The sequence below is a fragment of the Rhinolophus hipposideros genome, assembly GCF_964194185.1.
Source record: "Rhinolophus hipposideros genome assembly, chromosome: 7".
NCBI classification, from domain to species: Eukaryota; Metazoa; Chordata; class Mammalia; order Chiroptera; family Rhinolophidae; genus Rhinolophus; species Rhinolophus hipposideros.
In genome coordinates, this window is record NC_138053.1 from 12,349,089 (window position 1) to 12,367,321 (window position 18,233).

Genomic DNA, 18,233 nt, shown 5'->3' on the forward strand with positions numbered 1-18,233 from the left:
TGCGGGGCTGTGTTGATTGGTTGGTTGGTTGGCAGGCAGAGAAGTGAACTGCAGACTGTGGCTTGTGTGGCTACTATGCGTGTGTCTTGCCAGGCCACCAGAGAGAATATAGTGATGTGACTCCCCTACCTATGGCTCCCTTGGTGTTCCTTTTTGGCCTAGCCATATCCTGCGTTCTTATGTGGGGAGCGGGACCAGAGGCCCCGCAGGCCGCCCCGCACGACACAGGTGGTCAGAAAAGATACACTTGGCAATTTTACCCAGGCTTGAGTCGGCTGTAGGTCTGCTGTGAGACATTATTTTAAAACCTCATGCAATATTAGAAACATTTTTTTCCAAAGAGGTGCAATGGAAATAGTACAAATTGTAGAGACATGGAGACCTGGACTCACATCACTGCTGCTTCACTCACTAGCTTGGGAGCTATGCTTGGAGGTGACTTAAATTCCCCATTATTCAGGTTTTTTTTTTGTCATTAAACTTGAGATCCTAATGCACACCGGATTGTTTAGAGGAATAAATGATATAAAGTCCCTAGAACGGCATCTGGCAAACAGCAGCCCTAGATATCTTCTTGTTCCTTCCTCTTTCCCCTGCCCACCTTCAGCAGTGTGAGCCATTTCCTCTCACCTTTGCAATGGTCATCCTGTCCCGGTTGTTGACGTGAGGGGACGTGGCACACTGGGTAAGGGTGTGGTAACTGGGATTGGTGAAGTAATGGCTGTTAGCATTGCCACTATTGCTGTGAGGGAGGGTTTCTGCAAGAAGAGGAGGAAACGGTTAAGACTCCCCGAAAAATCTGAGTGGAAAAAGGGGAAGCAAATGAACAAGAACAAATGTTTGGACTGCTTCCACATCACAAGCTGGGCAGAATACCCTCCTGCCCAGCATACTCAGCAAAGCTGCTAGAAGCAGCAGGAGTCTGCCTTCCTACCTGCCTCCCTGAAAAGTGTGAAAATATCCACAGGTAACTAACTGCTCTTTGCTTTGGGGCTTGTGCAAGCTGGGAAGGCATTCCTTTGAAGCTACTTTTGCAGTCACTTTTCTCTTTTTTTTTTTTTTCCTCTTCCTTTTTTTTTTTAATACACTTGAGTTTTTGACACAATATTCTGCACTAGAAAGGTACTACTAAGTAAGTCAGTTACTTTATGTATTCCTCCAGAATCAGTGTATTTATAAACATGTGACCCCCTTGAAATCCTTCAGTGATTGCCGAAAAATTAATAAATATTTTAAGTTTCCAAACACCTCAGTTTGAGTGGTTACTTCTTCTGATGATTGAGCTTGTCACTTAAAAAATTTACTTTTATGGGGACTTTTGACAGAAAGGAAAATTCAAAGGAGTTTTCTTAAAGAACTGCCCTGGATCTTACCAAAAGCAAAACCGTTTCTTATGTAACTTGGTTGCTGTGCAGTTAATGATTCTTGTTGGCCGAGGGTCAGGCTGAAAGGAACAATGGAAAGAACCCAAGGCCAGAGATCGAAGACCTGGTCCTCATCCCTGGTTGGCTCCATAACCTTGGTAAAGTTACAACCACCTCTCCTCTCTCCTCCATGTCCCCCACATAATGACAAAACCTTGGGACTGGGTGCCCAGCAAAGCTTCTTCCTGGTTGAAATTCCCAAAGTCTAAAGCAACCACATAATGCGTCTAATTAAAAACCCCTCATAGAAGACAACAGTGATGATTTTACTACTGTTAATATATAAAACACATCTCTAACAACGTATCTCTTCCAAACAAAATTGCCTCAAGGCGAATTGACAGTAACAATGGACACCACCACTAAACACCCAGTTTCGAAGAACCAGGATGAAACCTTACTTTGCAAGGACTGAAATGCCTCTCATGGCTCGAGTCTTACCTGAAATGGCATAGTCTGCGTTCATGACCCTCATAGCAGGGGTATAGGTCACTGCTGGCATGCTCGATTCCTTTCCCTTCTGCTTGTGTCTATAAATAATGAATAATGCCAGTAGAAACAGGACAACCAGGACAAGAATGATGATGCCCGCAATGGCCCCGATCTGGTAGGAATCAGCAGGAAGAGCTGTACTGGTTCTGCTTAAGCTGTTCAGATTTCCAACTATTATAACACCAGCTAAAAAAGGGCGAAAAAGAGAAGTGAGGAAATAAGACAAGGTGCTGGATAAATGTTTGCTCTCTAGTTATAAAAATCTCCCACTGTGCTAAGACCTGGATATTTTCAGTTCATGAAATGTTAATTTGGAAACATGTGGATACAAAACTGGAAAGGAAAACAAACATACCTCATTTTCAGATGGTGTTTGGCTTGTCTGTGCCCAGAGAAAAGCTGCTCTAAGCCTCAAAAAAGAGACAGGAGTTCCGGAGCCCCAAGATACAACAGCAGGATTTGGAAGCTTCTCACATATTCCAGATTATGACTGACAATTACTTGGGAGTAATACTTCATCGGATTTTTTTATTGTGCTTTACTATACAGTAGTAAGCATCTGAGGGACTCATTCGTAAATGTCTCAGCGGCCTAACTTAATTTTATGCCTACCCTTAGCATTTGTAACAGTAAAGCAATTTTCCTTTCAAGCAAGAATAACTCCAGTCCAAGGTCAGGATCTTCCTTATCCTGATCTAAATATACCTTTTACCTCAGAAGATAGTGTTTTATGCAGTTATCTTCTATGACAGAAAGGTCTGTCCCAGTAATACCTGACAACATCAGCCTAAAATTTTACTCATTAGCATTCAAAATTTAGCTTCCCACAGTTCTTCCTCCTGTTTCATCAAGTAAGGACACTAAAGACGGATTAAAGGGGGTCAAATATATGGTGATGGAAGGAGAACTGACTCTGGGTGGTGAACACATAATGCAATATATAGATGATGTATTATAGAATTGTACACATGAAACCTATGTAATTTTGTTGACCATTGTCACCCCAATAAATTTTAATTTTAAAAAAGGTATGGATTACGAGTTAAGAAACCTGGCAACAACAATAAAAAAATTGATCCACATATTCTGAACTTTCCCTTAAGCTCACAGGCTGCAGTTTCATCATCTGAAAGTAAGGAAACTGGCCTTCATGAAGGGGCTTCCAGCTCAAATGTCCCTGTGACTTCGTGATTCTTAATGCTGGACCTCCTGATAAGACAGTCTGCCCTGACCCACAGAGCACCAAGGTCAGCGCAGTGTGGTTACAGTGCATACATGATAATGTGACCGTGGGCTATCGCATCTTATATTATGACAGTCAAATATAAATCATGAGCAGGTCAAAGCTATGAAGGAAAATGAGATGAGTACCTACATAGCCTCCAGTGTGAGATGACTTCACCTGCAACACTATGGATTTTCTAAAGCCTTTACACCCCAGATGCTTATCATCCTTATTACCGACTGAGGAGCACAGCACACAGTAGGAACTCTCTGGAGGCCATGCTTCCGAGCCACCAGAAGCATTTTCTCAAAGGCCCCGTTCACCGGGAATCAGAACTGCCCAGGTGCGGCCATGTAGAGGACAAGAATTCCCAGGTGATTATGACACACACCCTAGTTAAAAACCATGGGCACAAAGGTCTTAACAAGTTAACTATAGGCCTACCAAAGGACCCAATCATCCTACTCTTAGAAATGTACTTAACAGAAACGAAAGCATATGTGCATACAAAGACTTGGTACACTATTGTTCACAGCAGCTTTATTTGTAATAACCAAAAACTGGAAACAATCCAAATGCCCGTCAACAGGTGAGTGGGCAGACAAATTATGGTGTATCCATGCCATGGAATCTACCCAGCAATAAAAGGACTGAACGACTAACACACTACAACATGGTTTAATTTCTCAATAATTACGTCGAGTAAACAAAATCAAAGACGTATACAGTATGATTCCATTTCTGTAAAATTCTAAAAAATGCACTTATCTATAGTGACGGAATGTCCTGGGATCTAGGGGGCAGTGGTGGCAGGGAGGGACATGGGGAAACTTTTGAGAGCGATGGATATGTTCATTATCTTCATTGTGGTGATGGTTTCATGGATATATACATATGTCAGATATTATCAGATCGTATACTTTGTGTTGCTGCGGGACAGCAACAATAAGGCATGCATCTGACAACTAAATAAATGACCAGTTATACCTTGCAGAGTGATGAGGATTACCTCAGATAACACAGGTGAAAATATTTAATGTTGGGTGGTAGGTGGTGGTCATACGAGACGAGGCGGTAGTTATTATTTCCTAGTAGCCTTACCTTGATCACATCGTGCCCCTTTCCATCCTGGGCTGCAGTAACAGGTCCCAGTGATGTGGTCACAGGTGGAGTTGTTCAGGCAATCACATATCTGGCGACAGCCATAGCCGTATGTTCCTGCAGGGCACTCTGAGAAGGAAATGAAAGCCCAATATAGCTCTCCAGCCTTGGGAATCTGGGACAAGGCTGTCTCTTATTGGATGACCCTGTGTGTCTGGAGGCCAGCCCTTTCAGGGATCCCTATTTGGCCAGACTTGTACCACCCAGGGTGCCCCAGAGCTGGCCAGCATTCCCTGACTCGTGGTGGGACGCACAGGCCAGGTGATACAGGGCTGGAGACTGAGCCCCTCATTACAGCTCCTGACACTTTCAGCTTCTATGTACCCACTTCCCAGATGGGTGTGTAGAGTCTGTGGAGTCCCAAAGGAACTGATGGGAATCATCACTGGGGCAATTTGAGATGATTGCACCAGGCCAAACTGTGAGATGGAAGGGGACCCGGCCAAAAAGTATAAACTAGAAATGCTTCCTTGAGAACAAGTGTATTTCCATGTAGGTTCAGGGACCCTCCCGCATTCTGACTTGGATTAGCTGGGAGTAGGCGGAGAGGGAGGGGGCAAGTTTTGTCAATTTTCTAGGTAAGAACTTCACTTACCACAGAATGGCTCAAAATTTGGATTTGCAGGTGGAAGGCTGAGAGACTGAAATAGTGGGGTTTTTTATGATGTAGTCTTACTAAGTTTGGGCATGAATTTCAAAGAATAGCATAGGCACGTTAAATCTAAAAATCATGACAAAACAGTGATTGTTTTGGGTAAAGTGAGCAGCAGGGGGCAATGTGCTATTATTATCAGATTTCTCTGTCCAACAGAGGGTTTCTGCTTACAAATGAGCACTGGGAGAAGTCTCCAAAAATAGGGATGTTTTAATTTGATGTTCAGAGTAATCATGGAAGCACTTAAGAGGCTTTTATTTAATAAGACCATAATCAGTATGCCATTCAAGGGAAAGTCAGGTAGGAGCCTATTCTGGTTTCTCTGCATATATGTATGTTCACATATGTTTAGACATTTGTATACACACACAAAATATTTATATACACAAAAGGGTGTGCAGGCAACTGTGTGACAGTAGCCGTTTCATGATTAAATGAACTTGGGGAGCAAAACTAAAATCGGGCCTTCTCTGTCTAGGCTGCTTCTTGGATGTCACCCTTGTTATATTTGCTAAGCAGGAGGATATGCAAAGGTATTCTAGGGTTTAGCACGTAAGATTGAGACAACTGGGCTGTCCGGTGGTGCTGCGAGGTGCTGGAGGGGTTGAGGGAGACGGATGCTTTATTGCCATAATCCTGCTGTACTGATCAATCTTTCCAGGCCACACTGTTCTTACAGCCGCGTAACTCCCAAGAATGGACGTTTTGGTGGCAGGGAAATCTCCTCTACCTTTTTCTGCCATTATGATTAGACAGTGGGCCCCATAAGCTATAAGCCCTTATTTATTCCTCTTGAACACCAAAAGTCACAGAGGAAAGGAACAATAAACTAATTTGAAACACTCAGTCTAAAACTAAATGTTCTCCTAACCCCTGTAAGCTGAAGCATAGCTGGTGAGGCGGAAATGGATAAACCAAGGATGGGTAATTCCAACAGAGCGTATTCTCCCACGATGGGATTTTTACAACAGAATTTTAAGGCAATATATTGTCTTGAAGGTTGTGAAGATTAAGATGAGAAGTTGTTAGCAGAAACATTATAAAAGTACTTTCTAGAGAAAGTTGGCAAAGGATGGCAATGTCTCCATGGACTTGTTCGCTCACCCACAGTGGGGCTGGCCCTGGGCTTCCAGCCTCTCTGACACCTGCACACTCAGCCTGGCCCCACCCAACGCAGTCTCCTTCTGTGTGACCCAGGCTCTGCCTTTGCCATGAAGAAAGCTTGCCTGGCTCTTTTAAACCTCTGAGCAGCCATGTTCCAAAAATAAGGAAAGGAAGAGGGAGCCAGGATGAACAGATGGAAAACTTGAATTCTGTCTTCAGTCGTACCGTCATGCCCCCTCCACCCAGAGCACTGAGTAGTTATTCAGAAGAAAAATTTTGAGAGAAAAGACAGCCAGCAAGGACCCCAAGGTGGCCAGGTCTTCGGGAGGGGACGTCAACCGCGCTGGTGACCAGCTATCAGCTGAAACAATTTCAAAGTTGTGAGTTCTGCCTTACTACTCTCAATTATCTAGGAAAGCCGATTCTAGAGAAGAAGGAAAAACGAAAGATCGTCTAGGGACGTCATACTCTCATACTCACTCTGCTCACAGTGCTTCCCCATGAACCCAGTGCGGCAAGTGCACTGCCCAGAGATGTGGTCGCAGTCAGCTCCGTTTTGACACTGGCATATCAACGCACAGTCCTTTCCATAAAACCCCAGAGGACATCCTGTGCAAGAAGGGACAGCAGGAGTCAAGAGGCTGCTGAGGAGAAACACAGCTCTTTCCTCTAGCATGTCTGTGTTTAAACCTTGAGCTACGAGAGAGTGAATAAAGACAATACTGTGTGTCTCAGCTTGTCACAAAGCCTTCTTTGAAGTCTCAAGATGGGGCGCCTGACAGGAGGTTGTAACTCACCAGCAGAAGGCCGACCGCTCCCATACCTGGCAGTTTAACTATCCCGGGTCCCCTGGAGGAAACACTAGTGTCTCCTAACAAGGCATCTCCCCACCCTGCAAAAGTCTGGGGCATTTCCTTTCATTCTTTTACTCTACTACTTGAATCCTGGACAGATTACGTGGACTGAAATGGGTACTTTATATTATAAAATTACATGTACGCTTTTACTTACAGTACAGACCGTTTCCAACTCTGATACTAGTCCTGTCTACCATATCTATAACTAACTCAGATAATATTATTTCCTTCACCGAGATGTGGGGTAGAATGCTGAACTTCAAAAATCCCTGCACTTCACGGGTACTTTGTGAAAAAGCAATAAGCCTCACACTGCTGCACAATTTTCAAGACCCAGAGCAGAAGCGCCCTTGGGCTGAGGTCTTACACAAGCCCTGGTGACTCTCACGGGCCAGCAGCTGCCCTCAAGAGTGTTTTGGGGACCTCTGGGATAAAGAAAGCTTCAATGCGGGCTAGCTCAATGGCTGTTTCCAAGTATCCCATGTCCCTTTTATTTGCCCTTTTTCTTATAGGGAGGTTTTAATGAAAGCTCAACTTTCAGGAAACAGAGGCAGACACAGAGGCCAGAACACCACAGTCACCACTGCCATAAGTAGGTACTTATTTAGCACCTAATCTGTGCTGGATCCTTCTCACGCATCCTCTCACTGAATCTTTACAAGGATGGATATTTCCCCTCTACATGGGAACTGAGACCGGAAGACCCCAAGTCACACAGCCAGCAAATGGCAAGGTGGTGGGGCCATGATCCAAATGCAGGGAGTCTCCCCCGCCACACCATGTTCTTCCCACTGTGCTGTGCTACTCCCACTTACAAAGCTCCTCTGTTTGAAACGGGCCCTAATTCTGGAATTACAAGCAATAACTTACAAGTACTTTTCTCTAAGGAGCTCAAAAACCTTTATATGAATATATACAATCAGTAGAATATGCTTGGGACAATCTCTCTCCTTGCCAATTCTTCTTTTCAAATCATGGCTCAAGGTCTATACCCCTTCTAGAACATTCCAAAAGACTTGTTCAGCCTATTCTCTAACTATGTTCTCTAATCAGTATTAAACAAGAATTGCCAAATTTCAGGCCCATCTTTCTTTCACAGCTCATTATTGTGATTTAAAATTATATATTACTATTAATGAGAACCATAATACATGCTTTCCTGTCTTATCTCCTTTACTCAGTTGAAGGCAAGAGGGTACAGAACAGTCTTTTTCCCCCCAACGGTGCCAGCTGTGGAGTATTCTGTATAACCTCTGATGCTAAACACCTCATAGAAGAAGAAATAGTTAGGACACGATGAGAAGTAAAAGGGAAAAAAGAACTAGTGATTCTTCAAGCATGAGGCATCACCACCTGGAAAGTTATTAGAAATGTGAATTCTCAGGTCCCAGCCCAGCCCTACTGAGTCAGACACTCTGGGAGTGTGGCCAGCAGTCTGTTTCCTGAGCCATCGGGGTGATTCTGAAGCTGGCTCAAGTTTGAGAACCACTGAACTCATTTTTCCCCATAGCATACATGAAGAAAGGCAGTGAGGCTTGTCACCTTTACTTCTAGTTTCTGATCACGGTCACTTACCCTAACCTTTGTGCGGTTAGAATACACCATAGGAAGCTTGCTTCATACCAATAGGGTCTGGTTAAGGAAGAGGGGAGAAACAAGGCATCATGGGTAGCACTGCTCCACCTCACTGTCCTGATATGACAGATACCTAAAACTTGGGACATGGCAGCTCTTCCCCATTTAGAGAATTTAGATGTCTAGAAGTCATGGCGTAGATGAAACACTCCAATGCCAGAAATGCCTGGTGCACTCAGCCCGTGCATGCTAAGGGTGAGGATTCGTGCTGCCTGGGGTGGCTCCCTGTGGTGGGGGGTTCGGGGGTCCAGGGGAGGGCTCATCAGGCTGGCCGCTTACTCTGTGTGCAGTAGAGGCCCGTCCAGCCAGGAGTGCATTTACATTCCCCGTCGTAGGCGCTGCAAAAGGCCCCATTGTGGCAGTTGCATGTGTGGATGCAGTTCGGGCCCCAGTGAGCGGGCGGACAAGCTGAAATGGCAACACACAGGGCAGATGCGGTTAGAGCTCTGAGGCCAGCTCCTGGCAGAGCAAATTCCACCCACCCCTCCCCATCTCCTTGCATGTCAGAGGTCAGCAGTGAGCATTGGGACAGAAAGCACACTACTCCAGTCTGACCGAAACCCAGATGGCAATGTTGACTGGGACAGTGCCATTGTTGTTGATGCGCACATCCGTTCACAGATGGCAGAGTGAAAATCATCTCAAGTTGATAGGTTTAGTTATTTAAGGAATGCACATTCAGCCCTCTGTGCCCAGGACTGTTCAGGAAATAGGAGAGAGCAGAGAATGAGAGGAAGTCCACACTACCTTCTGGAAGCTTATATTTTAGTAAAGGAGGCAGGCAGAGCAACCAGCCAACCCAAAAACCAATGGTACTAAGTACTATGGAAAACAAAAAAAACGCAAAAAGCTGGCCAAAGGGAACAAGAATGACGCAGCTGCTCCCTTAAGGAAGGCCTCTCCAAGGAGAGGATGTTTGAGCAGAAGTCAGATAGAAAAAATTATGTGACTTGAGAGAGGTTAAGTGACCCAAGGTCATGCAATTCATTTCTTTGATCTCTAAAACTGACCCTTGTTCCCCCATTCCAGAGTTGTCACCAGAGGCTTGTTTTAAATGTTAAGGTTCCCAGTTGTATGTAAGCATTTTACTTATAAAAATTCTTAATTAGAAAAAGCAGAAAATAATAAAACTAAATCTTAATTTATCTTAGATCCCATCTAAGATTTTTTTTTAAATCTTTGTTTAAAATCTTAGATTTGAAAAAACTAAACTAAACTAAATCTTAGTGGTCACTGCCTATTGAAGGGCCATCTGAACCTTGGATAAAGTATCCGTGTAATATTAATGTAAGGTTATGGGGTAAAATGATTTCATTTCTCAAAAAACAAAACAAAACCTTTTTATTCATACTAATGTTCCAAGAATATAACTGCTTAAAAGGAGGACCACCTATAATTTCTATGTGGTTACCCAGTATGGACTATGGCCCAATGAAGACAATAAATACATCTGAGGTAATGTTAAAAGTGGAAAAAAAAAGTCTCCCATCATGGTGTAACCATTTTTTCCCGAGACAAAAAAGGGAAAATAATAGCTGACACTTGAGGTCTGGAATGAATCTTAGAACAGACTTTCTGAGTATGTGACCCCCATTTTACAGATTCTCATTGAAAAGTGAATAAGCAAGAGTGCTATTTATTTAGGTTCTTTCCAAGACATTGCTGAGATTTAAATACAGGACCATTGCATTGAGCTCTTAATGGGGAAAGAAAGCCATTTAAAAATTAAAATAATGTATCTCATAATTATTCATATGTTTTCTTCTTGATTATATAACTACTCATACCTCAATCCTAAAGAATGTGAAAAGAAACAAATAAAAATGGTTGATCAATTATTCTCAAATGAGACTTACGCTGAGAGCAGTCACTGCCGATCCACCCCGGGTAACACTGACAAGATCTGTCAATAGGGTTACAGGTTCCGTTGTTGGTACAGGTACAAATTCCTGCACAGTTTTTCCCAAATCTGCCACTGGGACACACTGTGAATAAGTTATAGGTCAGTAATTCACAATTACTGTCTCATCTCACAGAACCCTAGACTCCTGGGACAGGAAACGACTTCAAAGGTCATCAACCCAGTCGCCCATTTAGTACGTAGCTGCCGCCACTCGACAGCATCCCTCATCCTGAATGGGCTCATTTGTGCAAACATATGAAGTCAAACACTTTCATTAACGTATCACAAGCAGGAGACATCATCACATTTCTGATTTTATAACTTCTTGCTCAGGGAGTCAAAATCCTTCCTCATATTGATTTTTCATGAGAGGCTGTTTCCAATTAAAACAGAAGAGTATCCCCCCGCTCAGAGAATAAAGCTGGAGTGGCAAGCCAGCTTTTTCAAAGCTCAAAGTCATATTTACAGAAGCTGCAAACACAGCGTACCCGAGGCATGAATAGCTGATAGCTGAAGACGTGTCCTTGGGAAGCCTGAGGACAGACTGCATGGGGCGTGCTCATCAACACCTCTTTCTCCAAAAGGCCCGTGTGCCTTACCTTCATTGCAGAGGGCACCTGTGAAGCCGGGCAAGCAGTCACACAGGCCCGTGATGTGGTGGCAGGGTCCGCTGCTGTGTACACACTGTGGGCATGTCTGGCTGCAGCGATGCCCATAAAAACCAGGAGAGCAGACTGAAAACAGAATGGAAATCGATGGTTATCTTTTCTGAGGTGTGTTTCCTTCATAATCCACATTGAGATCTAGTTCAAGTTAGGGGTAAAAAAGAATATTTTTTTATATATAATGATACCGAGAACTTTCCCAGTATAAAACAATCACCACCAAAGGAACGACGGTATTTTTTAATAATGAAAAGAAGTCACTAAATTCTGAATTGCTTGAGGATAGGCAAATGACTTAGTCCTCTTTATTTTCCCATTTATAGCCCCAATTAGCTTGAGGTTTGAGGAGGGGCTTGAAGAACTTTTGCTGAACAAATAAATGAAGGAAGGAAATAAAACACTAAATTCTAACAAGGCCCAAATAAATATTCTCAAGCCAGGTGTTGATCTTTTATTCTTTAAGAGTCATTACTGGCAATAAATAGATCTACAGTCAGTATTAAAAGATTGTTCCCCTCAACATGGTCCAGGTTAACGATTGTGACTGAAAAAGTGAATAAGAAAAATGCTAAATAAGTAGGTTCTTCCCAAGACATTATTTGGATTTAAATATAAGATGACTGCATAGAGCTCTTAATGAAAAAAAAAAGTAATTAAAATTAGAATAATGTATCTTACACTTAGTTATAGTATATTCCTTTCTTGGTTACATTTACTGAAAGATTTAGTCAAATCTTATGGATCATTTCCTATCTGAAAAATTCTACTGATCAATGTCAACATCGCCCACTTTTAACTCCGCAATTCTATTTTCCCCATAGCACTGACTTTAAAACTATAAGCAGGGTGCTTGATTTGCCGCAAGGTTTGGCTGATGTTGACTTCTAGTAATTGAAGTAAGACCAATGCCAAAATTGCTGAATAAAATATTTACAGGTCAGTGGATTTCTGGAACACCATTTGTAAGATTTAAGGCAGGATCAAGACACACATCCTGGTGATGATGACAATGAGACAACGAAACCCCACAATGAATAAAGCCCCATCTGTTAAGTTAGTCCTGAAGGTTGGAAGGAAAAAAGCTCCTGGGGAAGTGCTGTCGAGGACAGCTCTGCAAAAGGACAATGGGATCTATGACACTCTCCTCTGCCCTGGACCGCAACAGAGCATCACTATGAACTGAGAGGTGGGACACAGATAATAATTCTGTACACGGTACCCTGAGAAGAAGAGATGGAAACTGCTGCCTAAGGAAGCACTTACTTCTCTGACAAGTGGTACCTCGGAACCCTGGTGCACACTCACAGATGCCATCGTCAGGGGAGCACGAAGCCCCGTTTTTGCAGTAGCAGGGCAGGGAGCAGTTGGGGCCCCAGCGTCCCTCAGCACACACGCTGTCACAGTGGATACCTGGAACAGTGCACACATGCAAGGCTGAGTGACAGGCAGAGTGGGTGGGCACATGTGGGATGCTAAGTCAGAGACAGGACTAACTAAGGTCATGGTATCACGCTGAGTTATCTCAGGCAAGAACGAGCGGATGTGGTGCAAGGTTGAAAATACATGTATACACATCAATACACCATCATGTTGTGTGATCATGTATCATAACTCTAAAATCATCCTAGGACCATTTTACATAGTTATAAAAAAGAAGGCAAAAAACACCTTTGTTATACCGATTTTCTTCTTTAGGAGGAGGGAGCAAAGGGGAAGCCCAAGAGCTCTATTAAAGGCAAAAGTGATCAAAAATATTGTTATCATTTAGTTTTTAGCGACTTCATCCCTCCTTTATTTTTACAGAGAAATGGACAAAGTGTAAAAAGATAAGGAGAAATAAAAGGTGGTTAAATTGTTTTACACAAAGAAAACCTCCCCTTTGGAGCAAACGAATAAACACAATCTTAAAATATTCTGATAATACATTGTGCAGCACAGAAATATACACTAATCTGTGCCACCAAATTCCTCTTTAAAAATTTTGTCTGACATTGGGTAACTATAGGTGAACTATCACAATTAATGTTATTTATAGCTGTTGTCTAAGCTATTGATCATTATGAAGCTATATATAGGTGTTTAACTCTCACTCTGGAAATAGAGAAACTTTAGAGTCAGTCACGAAAGAATAAAATGCCTGAAAGAAACATAAAGAGAAGCCCAAGGTGCAAAAATAAAAATAAAAACCAAATTTTATTTGAAGTAAATGAAAGTCTTTTGTAAATTTGTACTTGACACACAACAGAGACCTCTTTCCTGAAAGTCTGAATTCTTCACAACCCAAAGAAATGCTCTTTGCATTGAGAGGTAATAAGAAAGAGTTATAATTAGTAGTGAACGGGCGACTGCTGATTAGACCAAGTGAAAACACGGTAAGAAGAAGCATACACACACACACACACACACACACACACACACACACACACACACACTCAAGGATTCTAGAACACTAACAGCACCCAGCACCAAGGAAGCTGAGAAGGCCATGTTTGTATTACAGTTTTCGCTTCTACATTGATTAGGAGAAAAGTTACCGTGGTCCGAACCCTAAAGCAGAAGCAGCCACAACCATAACGCGCACACTGCTAATTGGTACACAGCAATTCCTGCTGGACCATTAACTCTACTTCTGATTGTTCTGCTTTTTTCCGTCTGTAAGTCTCCCACATGGTAAAGGCTGTTAAGTAGGCATGAAAGCACACAGACCTTACTGTGTGTAGCTGGAACCAACAATAGGCTGTTATGTTAAACTTGGACTGTGGGCCGAAGAAAGGAGATCAGACCTGTTGTAAGCTGATTGGGCTTTAAGAGCTCCCCATAGAATAAAATATGGAATTTTGGCCCACTATGATATTTCTTTCCTCGAATTCATGAATATGAAATCTTTTTTCTTTTTTCCCCCAAATCTCTTTTGAAAAGCTGGGATGGAATTGCAAACTCTCTGTTCCCCAAATGTGATTCACCAGCAGTAGAATCTTACGTGGTGTTTTGACTCATGCCGATACTATAATAGAAGCCATCAACTGTATGGAGGAGTAAACCACGTTGAAAGGCGGCTGCACATCTAAACTTTGCTTTGTGAATTTGAAGGAAGTACCAATAAAGGTAACCTGCTCCAGGCTTCAGTCTATTCAAATTCAGGTCCTGAGCTCTGCCAGTGAGCCAAGACTGCTGTTTAACAGCAGCTGACAAGGGGACACCTGCTTCGTAGAGATTCCGACACCCTGGTCATTTTAGTCTAGAGCCACCCACACAAATCCCAGTTGGAATTTTGGATTAGTAGAAGGTGAATGATTACTTTGTTCATCTGAAAACCATCCTGAATATTATTCCTGATTTTTTGGCACTTCTTTTGTGTGTGTGTGTTGGGGGGGTGGTAGGAGCTTTGGGAAGGGGGAGATGTAGCAATTTATGGTGATTTAGTTTATCAGCTACTTGCCAAGTCTCTCCTTCACATTACACTTAATCAATGCAGTTAAGATGGAATGAAGTACACCATTTCATCAGGTCAAAAAGTATATGCTGCTTTTTTCCATTAGAGATTATCACGATTTATATATAACTTCGCACATTCTCAATCAGAGCATGTTAAGAAAAATGATTCCAGGGCAGATTGACAAACCTGCATAAGTGATCCTTTATTTCACATCTGATTCCTATTCCCTAATAGGTTTGTTCAGCTGGCTAGCATAACCATCAATCATGATCAACTTTATCGAGGTAATTTTCATATAAGCAACAAGGCACAAGATATAGCAAGGAGATCCATTGCAAAGATAAGCTTGTTTCACATGATTTACTCATCATTTCATTTCTAGACAATCACAGAGAATTCCAGAGATCATCTATCAAATCTTCTGTCTCCATTCATACGCATATTTCAACAGAACCAAGCTGTTTCAAATAACTTTTATTATACAATTGCAATGATGTCTTTCCTTGAAAAGTAAATTATAACAATTCTATTACCAACTCCCTCTAAATATTGAATCCTTTTCCTTTTCCTCTATCATCAGTAAAAATGAGTCATAGTTTGCACATATTAATGTCTAATCTATTTGAAGGCAAATACAAAGTATGTCTCCGCCAGGGAGCAATTCCAGGGAAAAGTGTGAAGCTGTCCATTTTCCTCCTGAAGCATCATTTTCTCATATCACTACTCCTCCCCTTCAGGCCTCTGTGACCTCTTGTTATCTTTCCCTTTATCTTATAGTCGGGAAAGGATAAGATAAATCTATTGTTGCTGAGGTATTGCCTTCTCTAGAGAATATTAATATTTTCAGCGATATACATGTTAAGAGCCTAAGAAATAAATCTCTAATTGTAGAATTTCAGGCAATGAGACTCACAGAGGGGATACTGGGCTAAGTGCTTCTCTAGGTTACACTAGGTATATGGCTATGATGTGACCTCTATGGAAAGCTAACCCTGCAGTGAAACTTTTTCTCCAGGATAGAGAATTGTATGTCTGCTTTAACCATTTTGTGTGTTTGTGTGTGTATGTGTTTTATGCCTGAATTTTATTATTTCCATTGATCTCATCCTACTCTTTGACAACTTTGCTGGAGTCCTGTAAGACTTTTTTCATTTCCTTGTCTGTCAAAGACAGAAAAGATAATTCAATTGAATAAACATTCAACAGCTCTGGCAGCTGCTTGCTTGCTGACGAGAGGGTCTCTAAAAACATTCAAGTCTAGAGTGATAATCGCCCCAGAACAGGCACGCCCATCTCTGTCTGGGAATCACCGTCAGGGGAGGAAGCAGTTTGGGAAAGTGGAGGAGGGTTCCAAGGTAAAGGAAAGGTGGCTGCAAGCCTCAGAGGCCCAAAGAAGTAAGTGTCTTATCCTTCAGGAATCACAAGTCGGGGACAGCTGGAATGGGGGCTGGGAAGAGCAAGGGAGGTGACATCCAGGAGTGCTGACATCGATCAAAGCCAGAAATGCCCTACTGTGGAGTGTAAGGTTCCTCCTCCTGGTATGAACAGGGACCAAGTGGACGATGAAGTAGGAGATGTGCATAATTAAAGTTGGGGTTTATAGAAGGGCAGGAGATAGTTGGCAGAGGATGAGCCTGGAAGAAAGACCTGTCAGGAGGCAGTTTGGGGTTATCCATGTAAAAAAATGACAAGGTCTTAAACTAAATCAGAGCCAGCTGGGAGGCAGGGGAAGATGAGTTCCAGAGAAATACAGGAGAGAACACAGATAAAAGATCCACCCCCTACCTCATACACACTCCACCCCGGGGTAATTACTGAATTCTGGCAGCTCCATGAAGGAGAGACGGTGCCTGATTTTGTTCTCTACAGTGCCTAGCACGTGGAAAGTGTTAAACAGTTGTTGAATGAATCAATAAGCCCAGCCCTTCTTTCAACATGATATTCAGGATCATTTTCCAACAGGATGGAGCAACCATATCATTCTTCCTTCCCTGAAGAAGTGACGAGAGGGGCACTCAAAGCAGGAAACCTAGCATATTTATATTTTGTACATCTGAAGTGGCGACCCTTCCCAGCTAAGAGGGTGGAAATGTCAGCCTTGCTTACTTCTGAGAAGATATACTTTCATGAGCCCGGGTCTGTTTTTCAATGCTAGCCCAGATTATGAAGCAATAGAAGGATTATGGGACATCTTAAGGAAATTCTATTGGAATGTTTCCCAAAGGCTTTAGTAAAAACTACTTCAGGAAACAACTTTTTAAAACATTTGGAAGAAGGCACAAAATAGAAGGGGGTATCTTTAAATTTACAGGAATCTCTGGCTCAACGGAAGCCCTTCCTCCCCACCCCCCATAAATGTTCTAACGCTGATAAGGAGATCTGTGAAGGACTGCTTTTGCCAGGCCTGAGGACAAAGAGCTCCTTGATAGCCTTCACAAGTTGCTAGGCAATGGCTGAATGATCGTGATAAACTTCAGCTAAGCGGCTCTGTGCCTTTAATGGCTGATGCAGTGTGCCAGCCGCCTCCATGTGAAATCAGCATTCACTGCGTCTTTGTGATTGCATGAATGCGGAAAATGAATCATCTGGGGTGTCACTATTTCCCCCTCCTGGAGATAACACCCCAACTCCTTGTCTTGCTTAATTGTTTATATTCCTTATGCCAGAATTGCGTTATTTGGGGCACTAGTGAACGAAGGAAATGATTTCAATTCGATGTCTCATTTCTGAGCAGCAAGATGTTACACATATATTAGAGCAAAGAGAGAGATTTGTTAATAATAATTGGGCTTGGTGATTATAGGAGGGAGGAACTACAGGATTTAGTCCTAACACTTTTCTGCTTTTCTAATCCCCTGGTCAACAAAGTGGCAGCACACTGGAGTGTGAGAAGGTTTTCACTAGTGTCACCACTTCTGCCCACCTCTGAGTCTGCCCTCAGAGAACGAGAGCTTCCTTCTGCAGCCAGGAGAAAACACTGCTCTTATCTTCCTGTTCCCAGTACCTAAGCACTATGGTTCCATAGGACTTGGAGACACTCAACAAATGGCTGTTAAATTTGTCAAGTATGTGGATACTATGAATTTTAAAGATCCATTAAAAAGGACCTGCTTAATATGGATAACCAAGTTGAAAGAAAACATCCTGCTAAGTCAAATCAAAGATGATTGCATTTGTGCTATAAAAGGAAAACACTAGAGAGCTTGGCCCATCTTAGCCCTGACCTGGACCCAGATAAAAACAAACAGAACAGACTGCTGGGCAGATAGGGAGGTCTGGAAACTTTGGTATTTTCCTGCAGCCTTTCTGTTGGGAAGGCAAGCTCCTTCTGCACCCTGACTTCAGAGACCCCACATTCTGCTTTTATACGACTCCCTCCCCTGCCCCCAAGACCATGTAGACAGACAGACCTAAGCTCCTGCATACACCCTCTCTACCTCTCAATACTCTAAAAAGTCAGATAGCTAGTTATTTGCACTTGTGGCTGACTGGGGACACGCATGTTAATTGAAACTCATTTGCACTTCAATTTGCACTTACATGTCACTGGAAAGGGAGGCTCTCCCAGGATAAGAATTCAGGCATCACTAAGCCACATGTGAGATTTAGGACAGATCAGTACCTGAAGTGGTAGTTTGTTTACTTACTCAGCTGGTCAAACCCGGTGTGTTTGGGG

At 42.7% G+C, this 18,233-nt stretch overlaps 1 protein-coding gene across 3 annotated transcripts in view; it reads right to left on the reverse strand.

Annotated features, from left to right (window-relative positions):
• MEGF10 (multiple EGF like domains 10) overlaps positions 1-18,233 on the reverse strand; it is a 157,379-nt gene that overhangs the window by 9,265 nt on the left and 129,881 nt on the right. For all 3 annotated transcript variants that reach the window (XM_081052977.1, XM_081052976.1, XM_081052975.1), the window contains 8 exons: positions 12,385-12,531; positions 11,056-11,190; positions 10,410-10,538; positions 8,833-8,961; positions 6,542-6,670; positions 4,243-4,371; positions 1,866-2,102; positions 631-758 (listed from right to left, as the gene is read on the reverse strand). In XM_081052977.1, the coding sequence (XP_080909103.1) occupies positions 631-758; positions 1,866-2,102; positions 4,243-4,371; positions 6,542-6,670; positions 8,833-8,961; positions 10,410-10,538; positions 11,056-11,190; positions 12,385-12,531 (1,163 nt within the window). The remainder of the gene's footprint in view (positions 1-630; positions 759-1,865; positions 2,103-4,242; positions 4,372-6,541; positions 6,671-8,832; positions 8,962-10,409; positions 10,539-11,055; positions 11,191-12,384; positions 12,532-18,233) is intronic.